General features: G+C 36.3%; 1 protein-coding gene across 1 annotated transcript in view; it reads right to left on the bottom strand.

Annotated features, from left to right (window-relative positions):
* The window catches only part of LOC148940497 (protein CDV3 homolog), a 34,252-nt gene extending 10,219 nt beyond the window's left edge, over positions 1-24,033 (bottom strand). Inside the window, exon 1 of the mRNA XM_089105298.1 lies at positions 23,772-24,033. Within this exon, the coding sequence (XP_088961424.1) occupies positions 23,772-23,996 (225 nt within the window). The 5' untranslated portion in view covers positions 23,997-24,033. The remainder of the gene's footprint in view (positions 1-23,771) is intronic.
* Positions 24,034-24,821: the final 788 nt, after the last annotated feature.

Below are 24,821 nucleotides of genomic sequence, written 5' to 3'. Positions count from 1 at the left end.
TCTCAACAAAGAAATTCTGTAGAAATAGTAATATGTTTTTTTTTTTTTTTTTACTTTGCAAAGAAAGGACAATTTTCACTTGCTGGTTTCCGGACAAGTTTACCAGGGGAGATAAAACGTATTTCATAAAAATTAAAAATGATAAAATTATAAAATATATGTGGGTGGACGACGTTGATTGTTTTTTTCAAGTATCTACTTTAATCACTGTTAAGACCGTTCGCGATTATGAACGCGCCATTATTGTATTAGAACCGATACCGTAGACAGGCTTGAAATCAAATCCTTTATGTCTTACAGATCGTCTCGTTACCATTACGCTACGGCAACTGTTAGTCAACAAGATATTATCAAACACATCATGATTTTGCAAACAAAATGATGGGTGATGTCATAATCAAAGGTTACAACAACAATCACGGTTGAAGGGGTAGCTGCAACCTAATAAAGGACAAACCAAAGCCCTAAGTAACGATAAAAATTGCTAGTTACATTATTTCTTACAAAGATTAACACGGATAAGACCCAAAGTGACATTATCTGATTTATGTCACACTGGTTTTAACTATAGCATGAGGAGCGCAATTATAACATTGATTTCTCAACAAAGAAATTCTGTAGAAACATGTTTTTTTTTACTTTTCCAAGAAAGGATAATTTACACTTGCTGGTTTCTGGACAAGTTTACCAGGTGAGATAAAAAGTTTTTTTTTTCAAATTCAAAATGATTGGCATACTAACTAGCTGCTGTCAGAAGTTACTGTCTCCTTAAATAAAATCCTACACATAAAAAATCACAAGACCAAAGTCTGTCTTAATAAAACTCTTGTCCCAAAGCGAGGATTTTATACCCCTCAGCCTCCCTCTCTGCCTTCAGTTACAATCTATCATTAGCTGGTGAAACAATCTATCATTAGCTGGTGAAACAATCTATCAGCCTCCCTCTCTGCCTTCAGTTACAATCTATCATTAGCTGGCGAAACTTTCAATCACAGAATTATCAACAGTGTATTTCCTCATTGAAACAGGATATTTTATTCCAAAACATGTTCATTTGATTCAAACAAGGATATTCTGGATCCCATGTTTGAGTAGAGATCAAAATCAGACCTGATTCTCGCGGGAAGGGGGTGGTAAAAACGAAAGAACTAAGCTCTTAGGTCATGTTCTTCCAGGACAAAGGAGCTTCTGATTATACTCATCAAGCTGAATGACATCTAGCTCAGAGAACAGGAAAATCCTCCTTACTCTTTATGTATTTTGACTTAACTTTCTATGAATCTGTCAAACCAAAAAAGTGAAGTTGAGTTTGATCTAAAATCTAAAAATTACAATTAAGGATCAAGATCAGTAGCGTGAAATAAAAAAGCACACAAGGAACAATTCTGTCTTTATTTCAATTATTTCTGGGTCTGGTAAAATAGGGCCTTTATGTTGAACCTGGTGGGCTGTTGGTTTCCCCGACCAATTTAAGTAGAAAAGCCAAGCTAAGCAAACAGTTCTGAAGAACCCGTTTTCCATGAATATTGGTAAATAATAGTTAAGATAATGGGATAATTTTGAAGGAAACCCCAAAATATTCAGAAAATTACATTAGAACAATCGTAAATACTTCACTTGTCTCTCTCCTAAAGTCACATTGTCCCCTTCACTCTGTACCCTTTGCCCTGATGGATAAATACGCAACCCATTTTATGTATACTCATTATATTCTACGATCAAAATCAGACCTAATTCTTAAGGACAGGGGGTAAAAACAAAAGAACTACACTCTTGGGTCACATGCTTCCTGGATAAGGGGCCTCCTGATTACACCCATCAAGTTGGATGACATCTACCACATAGAACAGGAAAATTCTCCTTACTTTTACATATACTGAATAAACTTTTTATGAATTTGTAAAACCAACAAAGTGAAGTTAACAAAAGCCTAAATAATTACACAAGTTAGCTTTATAAAATAGTCTATTTGAGATGTGTATACCTTCTTCCCACTCTCGCAAAAGAAAATAGACTATCTTATTGAAATCAGACAAAGCTGGTTTTACACACTGTAATTTGGATATATTTGTTTCTAAAAGAGACAAGCCCCTACAATGAGGTGAAAATTTTTTAACCTAGTAATGGGCTTTTTTGAAGGGCCCTATTAAAAAAAAAATCAAATATACTCCCTCTTAAATTTTGTCCATGTTCATCTTTCAGAACTGAAAATACAATTGCTCGGCCATCTTTTTGGAATGTATTTACAATCTAAGATAAGAGGACGCTGCAATCTTTATCTTTTCGTATGCCAAGTTCTTACTTGAAATACCTCTGTAGGGCAGAAATCGGCACCTAGATCCTTGTATGGGGTCATAGATCCTATCAAAGCCATCGCGGAACAGATATTGGAGTTTGAGAAATCGTCGGATCTGATGAAAACTCCGTCAGATCCGTCGGATCTGATGATGTTTAGTGCCTATGTGTAAATTGTTACCCATAGATGTTTTTTTGTTAATTGTGCTTCTCTCTGAAGTTGTTGCGGTAAGAAGGTGGTCTGTTTACGGTCTGGTCTACTTTTTCTATGTACTCCATGTTTACAACATATTTGTTTTTAGGTATTAGCTTTATGGATTGATATGCATATATTGAAGAAATGTATGAAAAGCAATAAACCAGAGGCAGCGCTATAGCGCTGCCTATAGTAAAGGCCATACGGCTCCAATGTTTTATTATTTTTTTTCCAAGAAGCACTTTGTATGGAATGGGTCGTCACACAAACTTCGGAGGGGGCACATTCGATTGGAAATCGAGAGTTCTAGTGCCCTTTTTAAGGGTCAAAAGTGATTGGAACGTAACTAACACCCCTTCCACGCCCACCATTCCCCCAAACACATCCAATCAAATTTTTAGATAGCCATTTTGTTCAACGTAGTTGAAAGTTTGGGAAATTATATCTTTGAGCAGGATACTCCCCCCCCAGTCTTTAGGGCATGGGTTATAAGTTATGCCCTGGGGGTAAATATGGTTCTTATGGAAGGAATGCTTGTATAAACTTCAGAGAGGACCCATTTGATTGGAAATTGAAAGTTCTAGTTCGCTTTTTTAAGCGTCAAAAGATATCGGAGGGTAACCAACCCACCCCACGCCCGTTTTTCCCAAATTTATCCCATAAAAATTTTGAGGGAGCTAATTTGTTAAAATTAGTTCAAAGATCATAAAAAAAAAACTACGGTGTCGACACATCCCCCCTGGGACCGGGGGCAGGCGTTGTAAGTTATGCCCTGGGGGCATATATGGTTCTTATGGAAGGGATGGTCGTATAAACGTCAAAGAGGGCTCATTTGATTGGAAATTGAAAGTTCTAATTATCTTTTTAAGTGTCAAAAGAGATTGGAGGGCACCTAGCCCCCCCCCTCCAGGAGCTTTTTTCTCAAACCCATCCGATGAGAACTCTATTTTAAAAAAAACTAATTAAAGAAACTTTTTCCACAAAATAAGTTTTTCAAAGAAAAGTAAAGAACTCCATTAAACAAAAAATGAGCAAACTAAAATCAAATAATCTACCAAGCGTGAAACTACAAATCAGCATTGATAAATAAATGAAACCCAAAACGAACAGAAATTACAATAATTAACCGAGTCAAACTCAAAACGAGCAGAAATTAACATAAGTTGGGTGCAAAACCCCTATGCCTTCCCAAGGCCAGAACAAAATTCGCACTTTACTGAAAAAAATATAAATGTTTTTACTTTTATAACTTTAATAAATCAAATACGAGTAATATTAACATTTTGATTACTAAATATCAGTATATGTATATTAAACTGACAACACATTCATTTGTATTTTTTCAGTAAAGTGCAAATTTTTTCCTGGCCTTGGGATGGCATAGAGGTTTTGCGCCCAACTTATGTTAATTTCTGTTCGTTTTGAGTTTGACTCGGTAAATTATTGTAATTTCTGTTCGTTTTGGGTTTCATTTATTTGTCAACGCTGATTTGTAGTAGTTTCACGCTTGGTAGATTATTTGATTTTAGTTTTGCTCATTTTTGTTTAATGGAGTTCTTTACATTTCTTTGAAAAATTTATCTTATGGAAAAAGTTTTATTTAACTATTTTCTTTTCGTTTTATATTGACACAGTCTTTTCAGGGAAAAAGAAATATTACTTTAAATCTTTTCGTTTTTTAAGACTTTATAGATCGGCCTGCTATTTGTATGCCAGAGAAAAATTTTCAGCAATTTTTAACAGCATACACCCTTTTAAAAATCTAGACACAAATAGTACTGCTTAATTTAGTTTCAGAACTCCTCTAGTTGACCTGTAATGGAAAACATGATACCATCCGCAAAAAAATCTGTTTACTTTCTTTGATAGCTTGGATACACTTACGCTATTTGGATTTGGTCAAATTTTAAGAGCAGAAGAAGCCCCGAAAGTTTGAATATAATTCCTTTAATCGTTCTTGGGATACTGCTGACATCCCTTATTGGGAATTGGCATTATCACAGTGCATTTTTATTTAATCTTAAGTAAACATTTAGTTTTCAAACATATTAAAATTGGATTTGAGGAAGACTAAAATTTATTCTATAAATCTTATGCAATAACTTTTTATATAAACCTTATTTGCCCCCAGGGCATAACTTACAATCCTTGCACTGAGGGTTTTGAGGGGGTTATTATCCTAAAAGACTTAATTCCCAGAACTTTCAACTACGTTGAACAAAACGGATATCTCAAAATTTTGATTGGATGTGTTTATGAAAATGGTGGGCGTGAGAGGGCGTTAGTCGCTATCCAATCGCTTTCAACAATTAAAAAAGGCACTATCCCTTTCAATTTCCAATTGAATGAGCGCTTTTGAAGTTACTACAACAACGCTTTCAATAAAAACTTTATATGCCCCCAGGGTATAACTTACACCCTTTGCCCTGAGGGCTGTGGGGGGAGGGGTTGTCATTCTCAAAGACCTAATTTCCAAAAGTTTTAACTACGTTGAATAAAATGGCTATCTAAAAATTTTGATTGGATGTGTTTTGGGAAAAGGTGGGCGAGAGACGGGGGTTAATTGCCCTCAAATCACTTTTGACTATTAAAAATGGTACTAGTCCTTTGAATTTCAAATCCAATGAGCCCTTTTTCAAGTTTCTACGACAAAGATTTCCGTAAAAACCTTATATGCACCCACGGCAAAACTTATAACTCTTGCCCTGAGGGTTGTGGGGGAGTGCCGTCCTTAAAAATATATTTTCTATCTGGAAGTCAACTACGCTGAAAAAAGTGGCTATTTCAAAATTTTTATTGGATGTCTTTGGGGTAATGATGGGTGTGGGGGGGGGGGCTAGTTGCCCTCCAAACCCTTTCGACTATTAAAAAGGGCACTAGCCCCATGAATTTTCCAGTCGAATGGGCTTTTATTGAAGTTTCTACGACAACGTCTTCTTTAAAAACCTTGTATACCCCCAGGGCATAACTTAAAACCCTGAGGGACGTGGAGGTGTGCCCTCCTCAAAAACATATTTTCTATCTGGAAATCAACTACGCTGAACAAAATGGCTATCTCAAAATTTTGATTGGATGTGTTTGGGGGAATAAAGGGCGTGAGGGGGGGGGGGGCTAATTGCACTCAAATCACTTTCGACTATCAAAAATGGTACTAGCCCTTTGAATTTCCAATCGAATGAGCCTGTTTTGAAGTTTATACGACAACGCAAAAAAAAACGGGAACAAAAAAAACACATTGTGCCCACATCATTCTTTACTTAGGCAGCGCTAGCGCGCTGCCTATGATAGTTCAAAGATCATATAAAAAACTCCTTTACGTATGGCCATTTCGTTAGGAATAGTTCAAAGGTCAGATAAGAAGAACTCCTGTCAACACAAACCCATAGGTCCCAGGGCAGGCGTTGTAAGTATTGCTCTGGGGGCATATATGGTTCTTATGGAAGATTCGCTCGAATAAACTTCGGAAAGGGCTCATATGATTGGAAATTGAAAGTTCTCGTTCACTTTTAAAGAGTCAAAAGATATTTGAGGGTAACTATCCCCTCCCACTCTCCACGCCCAATTTTCCTCAAACCCATCCAATAAGAACTTTGATAGATGCATTTTTTTCAAAATGGTTCAAAGATCATATAAAAAAAAACTCCAGGGTCGACAAAATCCTTCAGGGTTGGGGTAGGCTTTGTAAGTTATGCCTAGGGGGCATATATAGCGGTTGTGGAAGGGATGCTCGTATAAACTTCAGAGAGGGCTCATTTGATTGGAAATTGAAAGTTCTAGTCCAGGTTTTAAGAGTCAAAAGCGATCAGAGGGCAACTATCCCCCACGCCCCTTTTCCCCCAAATTCATCTGATAAAAACTTTTAAATAGCCATTTTGTTAAAAATAGTTCAAAGGTCAGATAAAAAAAAGCTCCGGTGTGGACACAACCCCCCCCCCAGGGCCCGGGGGCAGGCGTTGCAAGTTATTCCCTGGAGGCATATATGGTTCTTATGGAAGGGATGCTCGTATAAACTTCAGAGAGGGCGGATTTGAATGGAAATTGAAAGTTCTAGCTAATTTTTAAGTCAAAAGAGATCGAGAGCACCTACCCCCACCCCCCCCCGCCCTTTTTTCTCCAAACCCATCCGATACCAATTTTGAGATAGCTATTTTCTTAAAATAGTTCAAAGGTAATTTAACAAAAACTTCGGTGTCAACACAACCCCCCAGGGCCAGGGGGCAGGCATTGTAAGCTACGACCTGGGGCCTTATATGGTTCTTATGAACGGGATGCTCGTATAAACGTAAGAAAGGATGCATTTGAATGGAAATTAAAAGTTCTAGTTCATTTTCTCAGAGTAAAAAAAGATCGGAGGGCAACTAGCCCCTCCCAATATCCACGCCTTTGGGTTTATCGGATGGATACACCCATCCGATAAAAATTTGAGGTGACCATTTTGATAAGGCCCAGGGAAAGAAGTTGTAAGTTATACTCTGGGGGTATATATGGTTCTTCTTTTATAGCTTTAATAAACCAAATAATATTAACATTTTGATTACTTAATATCAGTATATGTATATTAAACTGACAATGCACATTCATTTGTATTTTCTTCAGTAAAGTGCAAATTATGTTCTGGCCTTGGGAAGGCATAGGGGTTTTGAGCCTAACTTATGGTAATTGCAGCTTGTTTTGAGTTTGACTCAGTTATTTATTGTAATTTCTGTTCGTTTTGGGTTTCATTTATTTATAATGCTGACTTGTGGTAGTTTCACGCTTGGTAGATTATTTGATTTTATTTTTGCTCATTTTTTGTTTAATGGAGTTCTTTACTTTTCTTTGAAAAAACTTATTTTGCGGAAATTTTTTTTTAATTTCTGTTAGTTTTATATTGATATAGCCTTTTTAGGGAAAAAGGAAAAGAAAACTTTAAATTTTTTTATTTTTTGAGACTTTATAGTTTTGCCTGCTATTTGTATGCTGGAAAAAATTCTGCAATTCTGCAATTTTTAACAACATACACCCTTTTACAAATCTGGACACGAACAGTAGTGTTTAATTTAGTTTCATACTCCCTCTAGTTGACCTGAAATGGAAAACTTGATACCATTCGTAAAAAAAATCTGTTTACTTTCTTTGATAGCGTGGATACACTTACGATATTTTGATCTGGTTAAATTTTAAGAGCACAAGTAGCCCCGAAAGTTTGAACATAATACCCTCAGCCGTTCTTGGGATACTGCTGAAATGCCTTATTGGGAATTAGCATTAACACAGTGCATTTTGATTTAATCTTAAGGCAACATTTAGTTTTCAAACATAATGGGCAAATGGGAGGATGGGCGTGGCATGGGGATTAGTTGCCCTCCACTCACTTTCGATTATTAAAAAGGGCCTAGGCCTTTCGATTTCCAATCGAATGAGCCCTTTTAGAGTTTCTGCGACAACACTTTCTATAAACATCTTATATGCCCCCAGGGCTTAAATTACAACCCTTGCCTTAAGGGCTGTTAGGGTGGTTGTCATCCTCTAAGACCTAATTTCCAGAACTTTCAACCACGTTAAATAAAATGGCTATCTCAAAATTTTCATTGAATGTGTTTGGGGAAATGATGGGCATGAGAGAGGCGTTAGTCGCTCTCCAATCACTTTCAACTATTAAAAAAGGCACTAGCCCTTTCAATTTCCAGTCAAATGAGCCCTTTTGAAGTTTCTACGACAAAACTTTCAATAAAAACCATATATGCCCCCAGGGTATAACTTACAACACTTGCCCTGATGGCTGAGGGGGGGTTGTCATCCTCAAAGACCTAATTTCCAGAACTTTCTACTACGTTGGACAAAATGTCTATCTGAAAATTTTGATTGGATGTGTTCGGAGGAATGGTTGGCGTGAGAGGGTGGTTAGTTACCTTCTAATCACTTTCGATTATTAAAGATGGCACTAGCCCTCCGAATACCCAACTGAATGATCCTTTTCTGAAGTTTTTACGACAACTCCATCTATTAAAACCTTATATGCCCCTAGGTCATAACTTAAAACCTTTGACCAGGGGCTCTAGGGGGTTTGTCATCCTTAAATACATAATTTCCAGAACTTTCAACTACGTTGAGCAAAATGGCTATCTCTAAACTTTGATTGAATGTTTTGGGGGAAATGGTGGGCGTGAGAGGGGGGTTAATTACTTTCCGCTCACTTTCGACTATTAAAAAGGGCAATTTCAATTTCCAATCAAATGAGCCCTTTTTTGAAATTTCTACAACAACTTTCTATATAAACCTTATATGATCCCAGGGCATAACTTACAACCCTTGCACTGAGGGCTCTGATGGGGTTATCATCCTCAAAAACCTGGTTTCCAGAACTTTCAACTACGTTGAACAAAAAGGCTATTTCAAAATATTGATTGGATGTGTCTGGGGAAAAGGTGGGCGTGAGAGGGGGGTTAGTGGCCCTTCAATCACTTTCGACTATCAAAAAGGGCACTAGCCTTTTCAATTTCCAATTGAATGCGCCCTTTTTGAAGTTTCTACGACAAAGATTTCAATAAAAACCTTATATGCCCCCAGGGCATAACTTATAACCCTTACCCTGAAGACTGTGGGGGAGTGCCCTGTTCCAAGGTATAATTTCCTGAACTTTAAACTGCGTGGAACAAAATGGCCATCTCAAAGTTTTGATTGGATGTGTTTGGAGAAATGAAATGGTGGGCGTGGAAGGGGTGTTAGTTGCCATCCAATCACTTTCGACTATTAAAAAGGGCACTAGCCATTTCAATTTCTAATCGAATGAGCCCTTTTTGAAGTTTCTGCGATAACGCGTTCTATAAAAACCTTATATGCTTCCAGGGCACAACTTACACCCCCTGCCCAGAGGGCTGTGGGGGGGGTCATCCTCAAAGACCTAATTTCCTGAACTTTTAACTACGTTGAACAAAGTGGCTATCTCAAAATTTTGATTGGATGTGTTTGGGCAAAAGTTGGGCCTGAGAGGGGTGTTAGTTGCCCTCCTATCACTTTCGACTATTAATTATTTCGGGAAATGGTGGGCGCGGAAGGGTGTGTTAGTTGCCTTCCAATCAATTTTGACTATTGAAAAGGGCACAAGCCACTCCAATTTCCGATTGAATGAGCCCTTTTCAAAGTTTCTATGACAACGTCTTCGATAGGAAGTACCCTGGTCTAAAGAAAAAAATAAAAAATAATACATTGTGCCAACATCGTTCTTAGATGCCCCCCAGGGCATAACTTAAAACCCCTGCCCCGAGGGTTGTGGGGGAGTGTCCTGCTCAAAAACATACTTTCTATCTGGAAATCAACTACGCTGAACAAAATGGCTATCTCAAAATTTGGATTGGATGTGTTTGGAGAAATGGTGGGCGTGGAAGGGGTGTTAGTTGCCTTCCAGTCACTTTCGACTATTAAAAAAGGCACAAGCCACTCCGATTTCCAATTGAATGAGCCCTTTTCGAAGTTTCTACGACAACTCCTTCGATACGAAGTGCCCTTGCATGGAAAAAAAAATAATACATTGTGCAGACATCGTTCTTTACTTAGGCAGCGCGATTGCGCTGCCTATGATTTCTGGTCGTTTTGGGTTTGAATTTTAACACGTATTTGTATCTGCTGAGCTTAAGTTTAAAATTGCTTTTACTTTTCTTTGAAAAACTTATTATTCGAAAAGTTTTTTTTTAATTAATAAACATAAATGTCCAGACATAATATTATTTAACTATAAGTCCAAATTTAAAGTTTTGCGGCAGCATAATTTGAATCTGGTACTAAGCCAATTCAAATCTTAACTTAATCTTAAAATCTTAATTCAAATCGAACCCTTCAAATCTTATAAGCATGAAGGCAATTGAATCACCATTTAATACTCTTCTTTGGACTATAGATTTTTTTTCTAAAAAAATTATATTTTTAATGTAAAATATACATGCAAAATAATAAATAAAGTAAAACAAATAGTCATAGACTCAAGCTAGACTTTAAATTTGAAACAAACTGTGGTTAAAAAAAACAAGACTAGGTTTTGAAATGTATCTGAATATCTATAATTAATTCAAAAGATACCTGTTATTTATTTTACATATTTATAAAGAAACATTTTAAAAATATGCAGTTTTAAAACAATAAGAAGTAAATATTTATGATCTCTAAGGGAGATACATATATTTAGTAACAATATAATTTTAATATATTAATAAGATTAATTACTACGCACAGATTTTTCTTGCTTTTGATGCAGTAAACTTATCAATAACATCATCAAAGCTGATCACTTCCAATTTTTGTCTTTCCATACTTATATGGTCACTTAGGAGATTTTGTCCCATTGTTGATCAAACATTTGTCAAAATTAATTTTAATATGCTATATGAACGTTTGCAGATAGCAATTGATACTCAGGAGTATTGATACTCAGGAGTAGATACTCAGGAGTTAATCAGGAGTATTTGTTTAGTACTCTCATCTTCTCCATACAAGATTCTCCAAAAAAGCAAAAAAGTAAAAAGAAAGCAAAAAAGTCTCATGGAGTTAGGTTCTATTGCAGAGTAGCAATAAAGAGTTCTATTTTATTAAAATCTGTATTATAAAAATCAACCGAATTTTTAGAATTTTTTTCAAGGTTGTTATCAATATTATCCTTGTTTAATAAATTTTCGACGTCTAATACAAAACCAAAAATCTTTGGTGAGTGATTGGTGGGTATTGGTCAGTGAGTCGCCTTTGGTGTTAGATTTTTTATTTTTATTGAATATTATTTATGTTCTAATTTTGGCTTTTATTGGTTTGTTTTTTCATGTTGACTCTGCATTGTTTAGTTTTCCTTGCCTTTCCACATTTTTCGGCATTTTCCTTGAAATATTCTGTTTGTGCTGAAAAAGGGAGGCGGTTATCTTCTTGAAACATTCGTTTTGTTTTTCGGTACTTTCATTGGCCTTTCAAAACACCATTTTTGATCGCTTCTTCTTTGGGAGTTTCTATCCTTGTTATAAACTCAGTCAAGTGAGATATAATACTTAAAGTACAACTAAACAAGATTGCTATAATGACTAGGTGTTTTTCATCACTAATTCACTAAATTCTAGCTCATCACTTCATAGACCCCTATACTAATAACCTTTACATCACCTGATTCAATCTCACGCTTTGACCTTTGACTGGAGTTGCTTGAGTATATACGCGGGTAACCTGGGAGACAATGGACAAGGTGTCTCAAGAAACTAGTACCCCATAGTAGGAAGCTTTAATGTCCCATAGTACCAAAGTAGGAAGCTTTTCAAAAAGATTTAATTTTATGCTACTAGATGTCAATGTAAATCCATCACTAAATGGTGTTCCGGAGACAAAAGAAGACAGGTTCAGACAAAAAGACACTCATTATCATACATAAAACCATTCAGAAGTTAAATTATGAAAATCAGACCCTCTTTCTTACTTTAAGAACAAAGAAAAACTTATTACCTAAAACCTGAGAGATATTTGCTGCTGTCATGAGGAAAACATGTATGTACTACCTGATAGGCAGTGCAACAGATGTAACTAAGACAGAATTCTTAAATAAAATTTTCTTCAAAAAACTATTATTTCTTATCTCCCCTAATTATATATATATATATATATATATATATATATATATATATATATATATATATATATATATATATATATATATATATATATATAGGTTAAACAACTGAATGTTTCCCAGTTTGTGCTGCAAAATTTTTGCTCTCTTCTCATTGGCTGTCAGTGATATAAGGCCCCCTAAAATAGCACTTCAACCCTGTTATTTCATTTAATAGATAAGACACTCTTATTAAAGCTAGTAAAATTTTATTGAAATAGTGCGTGCAGAGGCCGCCTATTTATTGGGAGGCCTCTGCATGCACTATTTATCTTCATTTTTGAATTTAAAGGTTGGACCTAATTGAATGCTATTGAAATATTGTACCTGGATGCTGGTAAAAAGCAAAAATGTCATCATGAAAATTTTGTTAATCTAGCACTAACAACTTCCGAGATCTAAGTACAACATTTAAATAGCATTAAATTAGGTCTAACCTTTAAGTCACAAATGAAAATGCATTGCAAGATATAAGGAGCCCCCTCTCAGCATGCAACATTCATATAAAAGTTTACAAACTCCAACAAAGGTGTCATATCTATTGAGTCAAAAAACTAGTTTAAGGGCCTCATATGACTGACAACCAATGAGAGGGAAGCAAACACATTGCATCACAAACTGAGGAACTTTAGTTGTTTAGACCTACAGGGTTTGTCCGGAAAGTAATAGGTATGAGTTGATTTAAAAACATTTGTTGAGCCAGTCATTACAATTCTTTAAAAACTTTCAAAATAGGCTCCTTCTGCGTCAATGCAGCGCTGCCAGCGTGATTTCCAAGCATTGAAGGCGTCACGGTATGCATTCTCCGGAATAGCCTTGAGAGCCGCGGTGCATGCTGCTTTGATCTCCTCTTTCGCCTCAAATGCTTGTCTTTCATCGGCCCTTTCAGGCGAGAAAAAAAACAAAAAAAGTCAAGGGGCCACATCTGGACTGCTGGGCGGCTGTGGAAGCGTTGGGATGCCGGCCTTGGTCAGGTAGCTGTTCACGAGAAAGGCGATGTGAGCTAAGCGTTGTCGTGGTGCAAATTCCAGTCGACTGCGATGTCTTGTCGCACCCGATTGACCCTTCTTTTGAGTCTCTTGAGCACTTCCACATAAAATTTGGCGTTGACGATTTGTCCAGGAGGAACAAATTCATGGTGGACGATGCCTTTGATGTCAAAAAAGACAATGATCATCGTTTTCACTTTGGGTTTCCTCATTCTTGCCTTTTTTGGGCGAAGAGACGCAGGACTCGTCACCTGTGATTGTGACCTGTGATTAATTTATTCAAAAATTGGGGGTCACATTCACACATGTTCAAATTTTCTTGGCACGCTTCCACTCGCCGCAATTTCTGGTCGTCAGTGAGCATGAGCACTTTCGGGACCATCTTCGTGTACATCTTGCGCATGTTCAAATGCACCGTCACAATGTCATGAACTACAAATTTTGGTAAATTTAACTTTTGGGCAGTTAAACGAATATTTAGACGGTCTGAGTTCAAAACTTTGCGCACACGAGTCACATTGTCGGCGTTTGTCGAAGGTCTTCCAGCACATTCTTCATTGGCGACCTCTTCCCAGCCCTCCAAAAAGGCCTGGTACTAGCAAAACACATCAGTTCTTGCTAATGTAACATTTTGGCAGGTCTGCTTGATCAAATCAGACGTCTCTGTCGCAGATTTATTGAGTTTCAGACAAAATTTATTCGCATACCTCTGCTCAAGCGAACGCTGCATTTTCGGCTTGCACCACTCACAAAAACACAGTCACGCAAAAATATCTGTCCTGACTCTCCAGGTGCTCGGAGGCAACTGACCAGCCACTCCTTTGGTAGCTAGGAACGCCCTCTACTGAATCCAGTCAGCACACGCACGCTCCAAAGTACAGTCGTGGCGCAAGAAAATCAGTCCTATTACTTTCCGGACAAACCCTGTAGGCTAGGAATTATATTTGACATGCGGTTACATAATAGAATTTAAGACAATTTTGTAATAGAACAAAGCTGAAAATCTTTAAGGTGAGCACAAATTAACACTTATAACATTAATATAGACACAGATATGAACAAAACATTGGCTGCAATACTCATTATATAAAGGAGGGGTGGAGCTAGTTGTGTTATAACACCTTCTTTGGATCTAATTTAAGCTGTAGGCCTACATAGATTCCTATAAGTTATATTTCCCAAACTAGGCCTGCACTGCTTTCCTAGATAGCAAAAAGCCTGAAACAATGATTTTACCAAGGAACTTACTTGCAAGCATACTACTTTTATTTAACCAAGGTGTTTCTTCAAGAAGAGCCCTAACTCTATAGCATTCAGACCAGGATTTACCACAAAGCCTAAGCCTAGGGGTGCAATAAATTACTACTGAACACTTTTTTTCTTAACAAAAAATGGACTGATGTGATTTCATAGGCAGCGCAATCGCACTGCCTAAGTAAAGAATGATGTTGGCACAATGTATTGTGTATTTATTTTTTTTTTCTTTAGACCAGGGCACTTCATATCAAAGGAGTTGTCGTAGAAACTTCGAAAAGGGCTCATTCGATTGGAAATTCGAGTGGAATGTGCCCTTTTTAATAGTCAAAAGTGATTTGAAGGCAACTAACACCCCTTCCACGCCCACCTTTTCCCTAAACACATCCAATCAAAATATGAGATAGCCATTTTGTTCAGCATAGTTTATTTCCAGATAGAAATTATGTTTTTGAGGAGGACACTCCCCTAGAGCCCCCAGGGCAAGGGTCTTAAGTTATGCCCCGGGGGCATATAAGATTTTTATAGAAAGCGTTGTCGTACAAACTCCAAAAAGGGTTCATTCGATTGGAAATTCCAAGGGCTAGTGCCCTTTTTAATAGTCAAAAGTGATTGGAGGGCAACTAAACCCCCTCTCATGCCCACCCTTTCCCCAAACACATCCGATCAAAATTTTGAGATATCCCTTTTGTTCACGTAGTTGAAAGTTCTGGGAATTAGGTCTTTGAGGATGACACCCCCCAGCCCTCAGGGCATGGGTTGTAAGTTATGCCCTGGAGGGATATAAGGTTTTTTTTATAGAAAGCGTTGTCATAGAAACTTCAAAAGGGGCTCATTCAATTGAAATTAGAAAAGCTTGTGCCCTTTTTAACAGTCAAAAGTGATTGGAGGATAACTAACACCCCTCTCAAACCCACCATTTCCCCAAACACATCAAGTCAAAATTTTGACATAGCCATTTTGTTCAACGTAGTTGAGTTCTGGAAATTAGGTCTTTGAGGATGACAGCCCCCCCCCCCAGCCCTTGTAAATTATACCCTGGAGCATATAAGGTTTTTATAAAAAGCATTAATGCAGAAACTTCAAAAGAGCTCATTCAATTGGAAATTGAAAGGGCTAGTGCCCTTTTTAATAGTCAAAAGTGATTGGAGGGCAACTAACCCTCCTCTTAAGCCGACCTTATCCCCAAACACATCCAATCAAAACTTTTAGATGGCCATTTTATTCAACGTAGTTAAAAGTTTTAGAAATTAGGTGTTTGAGGATGATAACCTTCTCAGAGCCCTCAGGTCAAGGGTTGTAAGTTATGCCCTGGGGGCATATAAGGTTTTTATAGATAGCGATGCTGTAGGAACTTCAAACAGGGCTCATTCAATTGAAATTAGAAGGACTTGTGCCCTTTTTAATAGTCAAAAATGATTGGAGGATAACTAGCACCTCTCTCACACCCACCATTTCCCCAAACACATCCAGTCAAAATTTTGACATAGCCATTTTGTTCAACATAGCGGAAAGTTTTGGAAATTAGGTCTTTGAGGATGAACCCCCCCCCAGCCCTCAGGGCAAGGGTTATGAGTTATGCCCTGGGAGCATATAAGGTTTTTATAGAAAGTGCTGTTGTGGAAACTTCAAAAGGGCTCATTTGATTGGAAATTGAAAGGGCTAGTGCCGTTTTTAATAGTCGAAAGTGATTTGAGGGCAAATAACCCTCCTCTCACGCTGACCTTTTCCGCAAACAAATCCAATCAAAATTTTAGATAGCCATTTTATTCAACGTAGTTAAAAGTTTTAGAAATTAGGTGTTTGAGGATGATAACCTTCTCAGAGCCCTCAGGGCAAGGTTTGTAAGTTATGGGCTGGGGGCATATAAGGTTTTTATAGATAGCAATGTTGTAGGAACTTCAAAAAGGGCTCATTCAATTGAAATTAGAAGGGCTTGTGCCCTTTTTAATAGTTAAAAGTGATTGGAGGATAAGTAACAACCCTCTCACACCCACCATTTCCCCAAAAACATCCAGTCAAAATTTTGAGATAGCCATTTTGTTTGAAGCAGGTAAAAAGTCTGGAAATTATGTTTTTGAGGATGAACCTCCCCCACTGCCCTCAGGGCAAGGGTTGTAAGTTATGCCCTGGGATATATTACTTTTTTTACAGAAAGCGTTGTCATAGACACTTCAAAAGGGCTCATTCAATTAGAAATTGCAAGGGCTAGTGCCTTTTTTAATAGTCAAAAGTGATTGGAGGGCAAGTAACCCCTTCTCACGCCCTCCATTTCCCCAAACACACCCAATCAAAATTTTGAGATAGCCATTTTGTTCAACGTAGTTGAAGGTCCAGAAATTAATTTTAATTTTATTAAAGAATATTAATTTTCCAAATAAATTACAAATTTGTCCACTATGCAGTATTTTGGGGGATAAATTTGGGCATTTTCTTTTTAGCTGCAATGACATGGCAAACCTAAGGGGAGACTTGTTTAAAGGTATAAATTATAAGAGGCTACTGGGGATCCTTAAATCAATGTCTCCTAGATATATAGTGGCAATAGGCAATTTTATTTTAAGGATTTAAAGGTTCAAAAATAGGAATTTTCTTTTATTTATTTGTATCTCCTTGTCTATTATGCTTATTTGTGTCAGTTTTGTATATGGCTTTACCAACTTTAAAAATTCATAAGCTATATATAATTTGGACTAAATATTTGCATATTAGGGGGGGGGGGTTAAAGTGTGGTAGCGCTGTAGTAGAAACGAATTAATTATAGTTATTCTGCATATCATGAAAGTTAGAATTGTTGTTTTCAACCCTTTCCTAGGCCAAGTGAGAACAAATGTATCATCTTTAAGGGTACATAGAGAACTGAAAATTGAATTCCTGAGTAGGCTAAAGCAAAAATTATATTTGGAAATTATTATAATCTGATTCCTGAATATAATCTGATTCATATAGAACAAGCAGCATATTATCAAAAAAGAATTTTATTGTTTTTGTGTTTTCTTTTAGTCTGATGTACATCATAAGGCTATATATTGAACCATCAGGGGGATATGGGGGTGGATCATCCCCAAATATAACCTTAACCATAAAAAAAACAATCTAAAATACCACACTTTTCGTTTTAGCATGTCTCCTTCCGGAGAGCTGCTATTCTACAACTTTACTCAAAAAATGTAGAAGAGGTAAATACCTCCCTCCCTTTTATCAATCGGTGCCACAGATTGTCACAAGCATGGGTGGTAAATATGAAGCAGTTTAAGTTACTGACCCACAAATAAGGCAAATATACCACTTAATGCATTTTTTTATGCTCTTTTTTTTCAAATTTAATAATTGGGTAAAATTATACTTTAGCTACTTTTGGCTATCTTGGAAAGGGGTTAGGTTAGGAAAATGAAACTTTCAGGGATGGGTCTACAGGCTAAAGTACGAGGTCTGTTCAAAAAATATCACAAATTTGGAATTTCTCCAGGTCATGTATATTCAATTTATGATTTTTTGTGGTGTCATGTTGGTACTCATGTATCTCATTTATGCCAACAGTTTTGGCCATTGTGAATGTTCAGATTATTATTGACAGCTATTTTTCTTGCAGGTGTTTTGGCTCATTTTCTATTGTTGACCATTCTAAAAAATGAATCAAAGAATCTGTATCAAATTTTGCATAAAAAAAAAAAAATCAAGTGTGTGGACACATACCAAATGTTGACTGTGGCATATGGTGAAGCTGCCTTGGACAAAATTAATGTTTATCGGTGGTTCAAAATGTTCTTAGAGGGCCGAGAAGATGTGAACGACGAAGAGCGTGCCGGACGCCCGAGCACGTCAACAACAGATGAAAAAATTGATGAAGTGAAGAAAATAATATTGGCAACTCATAGAATCACCATCAGAGAAGTTACTGAGGATTTAAACATGTCAATTGGCTTGTGCCATTTAATTTTTGCCAAAGATTTGGGCATGAGATGGGTTGCCATGAAATTGCTCAATTTTGTCCAAAAACAGCATTGCATCAACATTGCTAAGGACCTGTTAGAATCTGTCTGCAACAATCCAAATTTGCTCCAGAGTCATAACTGGTGATGAAACACGGGTTTACAGTTATGACGTGGAAACAAAAGCTCAATCATCCCAACAGAAGCTGAGGCAGAAAAAAGCATGCCAAGTTCACTCAAATGTGAAGGTTTTGCTTACAGTTTTCTTCAATTGCAGGGGTGTGGTGCACCATGAGTTCTTGTCTCAGGGTAGAACAGTCAATAAGGAATATTACCTGCAAGTTATGCAGACGTTGCACAAAGCAATCTGCAAAAAATGCCTAGATTTGTGGAAGAACAAAAATTGGCTTTTGCACCATGATAATGCCCCTGCTCACACATTGTTGCTTGTGTGCAAATTTTTGGCAAAAAAAAAACACATTAATAATGCTGCTGCCACCTTATTCCCCAGATCTAGCCCACTGTAACTTTTTTTGTTCCCCAAACTGAAGAGGCACAACAATTCACTACTATTGGTGAGATAAAGACAGGATCAAAGATGGAGCTGAACAAGATCACAAAACCTGATTTCTTGAAGTGCTTTGAGGATTGGGGAAAATGTTGGCAGAACTGTATAATATCTGGTGGGGATTACTTTGAAGGGGACAAAATAGATATTGATGAATAAATGAATATTTTTTTTAAAAACACAAAATTCACAATAGTTTTTGAAAAGACCTCATATGTCCTGGGAAGGTATTTTGAAGTACCTACCTCCACTCCTTCTCCCTCTAGTGGGTCCTAAAACTTGCCTACATGACAGGTCTACCTATTGTAATTTTGACAAAACAACATTTTACTTTAATTTTCAGTTACCTATTTCTTTTTCTCTGGCTTTAGTTCTGAAAATGTCCTGGGACATACTTTAGCCTGTAGACCCATCCGTGTAAGTATCATTTTCTTAACATAAGCCCTTTCCAAGATAGTCAAAAGTAGCTAAAGTAGAATTTAAAATTCTACTTTAGCTACTTTAGGCAATCTTGGAAAGAGGTTAAGTTAGGAAAATGAAACTTTCAGGAATGTTGTCTACAGGCTAAAGTATGTCCAGGAAGGTATTTTGAAGTACCTACCTTGGTAAAATTCTACTTTAGCTACTTTTGACTATCTTGGAAAGGGGTTAGGTTAGGAAAATGAAATTTGCCTACATGACAGGTCTATAGCCTACCTATTGAAATTTTGACAAAACAACATTTTACCTAAATTTTCAGCATCAGTTTCTTTTTCTCTGGCTTTAGTTCTGAGAATGCAATTCCTGTTATTTGAGTAGAATTTTAAGCCATATCAATGCTTTTTTTCAAAATTTTGGAAATGTGTTTGTATATCTTTAAAACCTTATAATTTGGGACTGAGCAAAGTTGTGAAGCTGAAAACAATTTTGTTGTACTTCATTTAAGCAAAAGATCTATTTGGCAAGGTTTCACTTTTATATCACATAGATTTTTAAAGGTCATCAAAGGTCAATACCCTCTAGAGGGAGGAGTGGAGGTAGGTAGTTCAAAATACCAGATATCCACTCTTTGACTTTTGGAAAAAATTAGTTTATAAGCTTATATAAAATGGTACTATCCAATCTCCTTATAATTAAGAATATTTTTGCCATCTGGTTGGAAAATTTTGCCCATCCCTATAGGAGAAATCTATATATGTCAACTAGTTGACAAGAAACGTCTCTCCAGCCAAAGTTTTATTTTCCAACAATTTGACTAATAATTTCTCCCAAGCAACACTTAATTATGCCAACTAGCTGGAAAGAAACATTGTCCCAGAAAATAATTCATTTTCCAACTTGTTGACTAATAACTTATCCTCAGCAACACTTAACTTTGCCAACTAGCTGGAAACAAACAATACCCCAGAAAACAATTTATTTTCCAACTAGTTGACTAGTAACTTCTCCCAAGCAACACTTAAATTTGCCAACTAGCTGGAAATAAAAATTGCCCCAGAAAAAAAAAAATTCATTTTCCAACTAGTTGACCAGTAACTTCTCTCCAACAAAACTTTATTTTTTCTATAGGCTTTCACCTTGGCCTATTTATTATAGGCTGGGCTACTTGAAACTGTGAGTGCACATATATCTAAGAATAGAAGGGTAAATTAGCCAAATTTCCAAATATGGTAAAATTTCAGTTTAGCAGCACTTCTCAAAAAACATGGTAGGCTAATAAAACAACAATGTTCTTACTTCATGCTCTCTTTGAATACATTAATAATTATGCAGACAACGAAGCAACCCTCCCTTCCTGATGATCCCATCAATATATACAAAACTAAAAGAAAATTCCAAAAAGTGGATGACAATTTGCTAGATGTTTTCCATAGAAATTGCCTACAGATTGTTCTGGGTACCTGGATGACTGACCATATTTCAAACAGTAGGCTGTACAAAAAATGTGGTTCAATCCTGCTTTCTAGGACTAAAATGAAAAAAGGTTGAGATGGCTAGGGCACATTCTGCAGACGAAGGATGACAAATTGCCAAAGGTTTTCTTTTTTAGCCAACTGTCTAGAGCTAAAAGGAAAGCAAGTTGTCTTTGTCTGGGGTGAGTGGATGCCATAAAGAAAGATTTAAAGGAAATAGGAACTTCCCTGGAGGGGAGAAGTTACTAGTTCAAAAATGAATTGTTTTCTGGGGTAATGTTTGTTTCCTGCTAGTTGGAAAAATTAGATTTTGCTGGGGAGAAGTTATTAGTCAACTAGTTGGAAAAATTAAGTTTTGCTGGGGAGAGGTTATTAGTGAATTAGTTGGAAAATGAAACTTTTGCTGGGGTAACATTTATTGTCAACTAGTTTGTAAATTTAAGTGTTGCTGGGGAGAAGCTATTAGTCGACTAGATGGAAAATTAAGTTTTGCTGGGGAGAAGTTATTGGTCAACTAGTTGGAAAAAGAATTGTTTTCAATGTTTGTTTTCAGCTAGTTGGCAAAATCAAGTGTTGCTGGGGAGAAGTTATCAGTCAACTAGTTGGAAAAATAAAGTTTTGACAGGGAGAAGTTACTAGTCAACTAGTTGGAAAATGAATTATTTTCTGGGGCAAAGTTTGTTTCCAGCAACCCAGGAGCTGAAAATTAATTATTTTGCAGTAGGCATCAAGATATGGCTAATTGTAGAAAAAGCCAAGACAGATAGTCCAAGTGATTGAGAGGGAAATCTGGGATAAGCCCTTTTTAGGATTGTATTAAAATGATGTTAGAAGGAGATTAAATAGCAACATTCTATATAAGCCTATAAAGTAATTTTTTCTAATAGTCAAAAGGCAGAATCCCCTTTTTCAATTGGCTTTCACCATGGCCTATTTATTATCAGCTGGGTTACTTCAAACTGTGAGTGCACACATCTCTAAGAATAAAAGAGCAAATTAGTCTAATTTCCAAATAATGGTAAAATTTAAGTTTAGCAGCAATTCTCAAAAAACATGGTAGGCTAATAAAATAACAATGTTCTTATTTCATGCTCTTTTTCAATATATTAGTTGTTATCATGATCTGGGAGAATGTTTATTTCCAGCTACTTGGCAAAATTAAGTTTTGCTGGGGAAAAGTTACTAGTCAACTAGTTGGAAAATGAACTGTTTTCTGGGGCAATGTTTGTTTCCAGCTAGTTTGCAAAATTAAGTTTTGCTGGGGAGAAGTTATTAGTCAACTAGCTGGAAAAATTAAGTTTTTTTTCTGGGGATAAGTTATTAGTCAAATAGCTGGAAAAATTAAGTTTTTTTTCTGGGGAGAAGTTATTAGTCAACTAGTTGGAAAATGAAAGTTTTGCTTGGGGTAAACATTTATTGTCAACTAGTCGACAAATTTAAGTGTTACTGGGGAGAAGTTGCTAGTCAAGTATCTGGAAAATACAAGTTTTGCTGTAGAGAACCTATTAGTCAACTAGTTAGAAATTAAAAGTCCTGCTGGGGCAATATTTATTGTCAACTAGTTTGCCAATATATATTGGTCATGTACAGTTGGGCCAAATTTTCCAAGTAGATGAGTAAAATGTTTTTAATTATAAGTAGACTTGATAGTTAAGTAATAAGTTTAGAATTGTGGCTCCTGATAAGGAGACATGATAAGAGAACAATTCTTACTTTAAAACATGTATAATGATCCTAGTTAACATATTATTCAAGGGGAGAACCTTTATCATACAGTCATTCCTCTAAAAATCCTTCTTTTTCTAGCTTAAAAGAAAAAAATTACAATTGAACCTCCATGCTGACAAAATGCATAAATCTTTTAAAATTGCCAAATAAGTTGTTCTGTAGATAGTGTTAATTCATCCTGGTCATTTTTAATTCTGTTTTTTTTTTTTTCTTTTTTTAATGAGCGGTGGCAAAAATACAAAATATTAATACAACCACACCTAAAATAAATTCAAAATCAATGGACTTGGCCAGGAACTTGGTTGGAATGAATGCTATTTATAAAAACAATTTATTATAGTGGCAATTTCAAGATTTACACATTGCACCTTAGCATAGAGGTTTATTGCTGACTTTTTCTTTTCAGCTGGAAAAAGGATTTTTAGAGGAAAGACTTGATGATAAAGGTTCTCCCCTTGGATAATATGTTAACTAGGATCATTATACATATTTTAAAGTAAGAATTGTTTTCTTAAAATGGCTCCTTATCAGGAGTCACAATTCTAAATTTATGCCAATAGTAGCCTACCATTCTATATAAGCTTATAAAGTAAAGTTGGTAAATTTTTACCAAATCATATCATTGACTTAAAAATAAAGTGAATATACCACGTGATGCCTTTTTTATGCTCTTTCCAAATATAATAATCATTTTTGTTGGAAATGAATTTTACCCCCACCCCTAGGCCTATATATGTCAATTCAGGGTATATATTTACACATTAGGGGGGGGGGTGCAAAGTTTATTTCTGATGTAAATGGGAGGTAAGTTTAAACTTTACCCCACTCCCCTAATGTTCAAATATATACCCTGAATTGGTATACATGGGTACCAGTGAAATTCATTTATGACAAAAATGGTTATTAAATTTGGAAAGAGCATCAAAAAAGACATCAAGTGGTATATTCACTTTATTCACAGGTCAATAATATGATTTGGTAAAAATTTACCATAAAGTTTTCCAATAGTCAAAAGGTGGAATCCCCAAAATAACTTCCCAGGACATACTTTAGCCTGTAGACCCATCCCTGAAAGTTTCATTTTCCTAACCTAACCCCGTTCCAAGATAGTTAAAAGTAGCTAAAGTAGAATCCCACTGTAGATTTGGTTATACTAAATAGTCTATTTGTCCAAAGTACTGTGGGTATAAAGCAAGGCTGCCCCACCAAGTGGCATGTTCATCTTCTAGGCTAGGCTATCTACAGCAAAGTAATGCAAAAATGTTACTAATGTACCAAACTCCTTAAAAAATAAGTCAAATTACCTGGGTTTGAGCAGCTCCTATTGAAATAGGTTCCTTTAACAGAACATCTTCTGTAGGCCTAGTAGGTTCTGCTACCACGGGTGTCTTTTGAGGTTTAACACTTTGAACTTCAGGCTCTGACTCAACAGGTTTTGGTTCTTGAATTAGCTTCCCTGCTTGTTCAGTCTTTTTGGACTTCTGTTTTTTCTTATCACGTTTAGCAAAGAAATCATCTAAAGATGCCATTTCTTTTATCTTTTAAGCAATCTCAAGACCTTCTATTCTTCACGACGTAGCTAAGCGAAATGCTAAAGGTGCGTATCCATCCATTGTTTATGATTAGTAAAATGCTCTCTAACTTTTGAGGGCGATTTTCGCAAGATTCTCGGCAACGCTTTCGTGCTCGGTCGCACTTTTTGAAAACCACTAGAAAGAAAAAATAGAAAAATAGAAAACAAAGACAACACTTGGAGCACAAAAACTATTGGAATAGGTCTGCTCTGAAGTAAAATTTGAAATGTTTAACATGGATGTAAGCAGCCGTAGCAACTGAGGGCAAACTGCATCAAATCGTCATTGCTGCAAATATGGTTAATTAAATTTAAGGTCCAAACCCTTTCTAGCCTCCTAGAGTTCAAAATCAAAAGTTTACCCCAGGAAAAATCAAAAAGTTTCAGGGCCACTATTTACCTTACATGCACTTCGGGACAAGAACTAGCCCTTTTCATTTGTGCCACAAAAAATTTCTTTGAAAAATATTGCCATGTCTTTTCATGTTCTTCGAACTGCTCGAATATTACACTAAAAATGTGATTTCAAGCTTTACTCTTCACAATCTGTCTGGATTCACCTTCAAGTTCGCGGAAATTCGAATGGAAAGTCATAACTATGCATCTACATCCACAGAAAAACATAAAAAGTGATTGAAGATTTTCTTTCCAAGTCGCAAAATCCGCCATCAGGTTCTGCAAATTTCAGAGTTCAAGAGTTGCCATCTTTGGGGCAACCTAGTAAAGAACAAAGAGATCAGATATCACTCTAAAGTTGCAGTTTAGAACCCAAAGAGTTCTT

Source organism: Artemia sp. Qi Xiang Cuo, chromosome 19, assembly GCF_049724085.1.
Source record: "Artemia sp. Qi Xiang Cuo chromosome 19, ASM4972408v1, whole genome shotgun sequence".
In the NCBI taxonomy this organism is placed as follows: Eukaryota; Metazoa; Arthropoda; class Branchiopoda; order Anostraca; family Artemiidae; genus Artemia; species Artemia sp. Qi Xiang Cuo.
This window is presented reverse-complemented; position numbering and strand designations above follow the sequence as displayed.